This window comes from Poecilia latipinna, unplaced genomic scaffold, assembly GCF_001443285.1.
Source record: "Poecilia latipinna isolate Pla-1442-1.1 unplaced genomic scaffold, P_latipinna-1.0 Scaffold4897, whole genome shotgun sequence".
NCBI lineage: Eukaryota > Metazoa > Chordata > Actinopteri > Cyprinodontiformes > Poeciliidae > Poecilia > Poecilia latipinna.
The window spans coordinates 6892-7594 of record NW_015117513.1 but is presented as its reverse complement, the minus strand read 5'-3'; the positions used below and the strand labels follow the sequence as shown (position 1 = coordinate 7594).

The 703-nt window shown below is 37.4% G+C and overlaps 1 protein-coding gene across 1 annotated transcript in view; it reads left to right on the top strand.

The window, feature by feature from the left end:
* The window catches only part of LOC106943126 (cubilin-like), a gene marked incomplete at its 3' end in the record, with an annotated part of 12587 nt that overhangs the window by 5791 nt on the left and 6093 nt on the right, over positions 1-703 (top strand). Inside the window, exon 6 of the mRNA XM_015026468.1 lies at positions 169-295. Coding sequence (XP_014881954.1) covers positions 169-295 — 127 coding nt within the window. The remainder of the gene's footprint in view (positions 1-168; positions 296-703) is intronic.

Sequence of the window (703 nt, the reverse complement as noted above, 5' to 3'; positions counted from 1 at the left end):
CATTAGCTATAGCACTGGCAGTGACATAGACAGCTGAGAAACTGTCTTTGGTAGACTGAACAAGGGACATGAGAAATTCTTAAACAGCATGGCCAGAGTGTCTTTATAAGGCCAGGATTCAGTGCAGATTCTCAAAACATATTCTTAGAAATTGCTTGTTCGTTGCAGTTGCCAGTGTTCTCCAGAGTGGTCCGGGAATCTCTGCACTGTGCGTTATGATGATTGCAGGAATGGTGGACAAGACTTGTGTGTACATGGCTTATGCATTGATTCAGACCGGGTGGTAACTGGACAGGTAACTTGCTCTTAATACTTTTACCAATGTAATATTTTATAGTTGCAAATGTAAATAGTTTTCACATACATTTGATATAAACAAAATATATATGTATGTACCACCCAGATAGCAAAATATGAGTGAATCAACCCTGAAACACTGAATCCTCATTGAAGCCTGGCAGTGAAACGATATTGAAAGTGGTCGGTGTTGAATCAACATTAGGGTTTCAACATAACTGGCACTATATCAATGTTGATTCAACCATCATCTGAATGTGGATCTACACATTTGTGTTTTTATATTGAATCAAAGTTAAGGAACAAATATTGATTCATGTACATGTTTTGGTCTGATAGTTCTACATCATAACATACCATTACAAGTTTCTTCACTGGTGTTAAACATGCAATTTTGTTGGTAGGC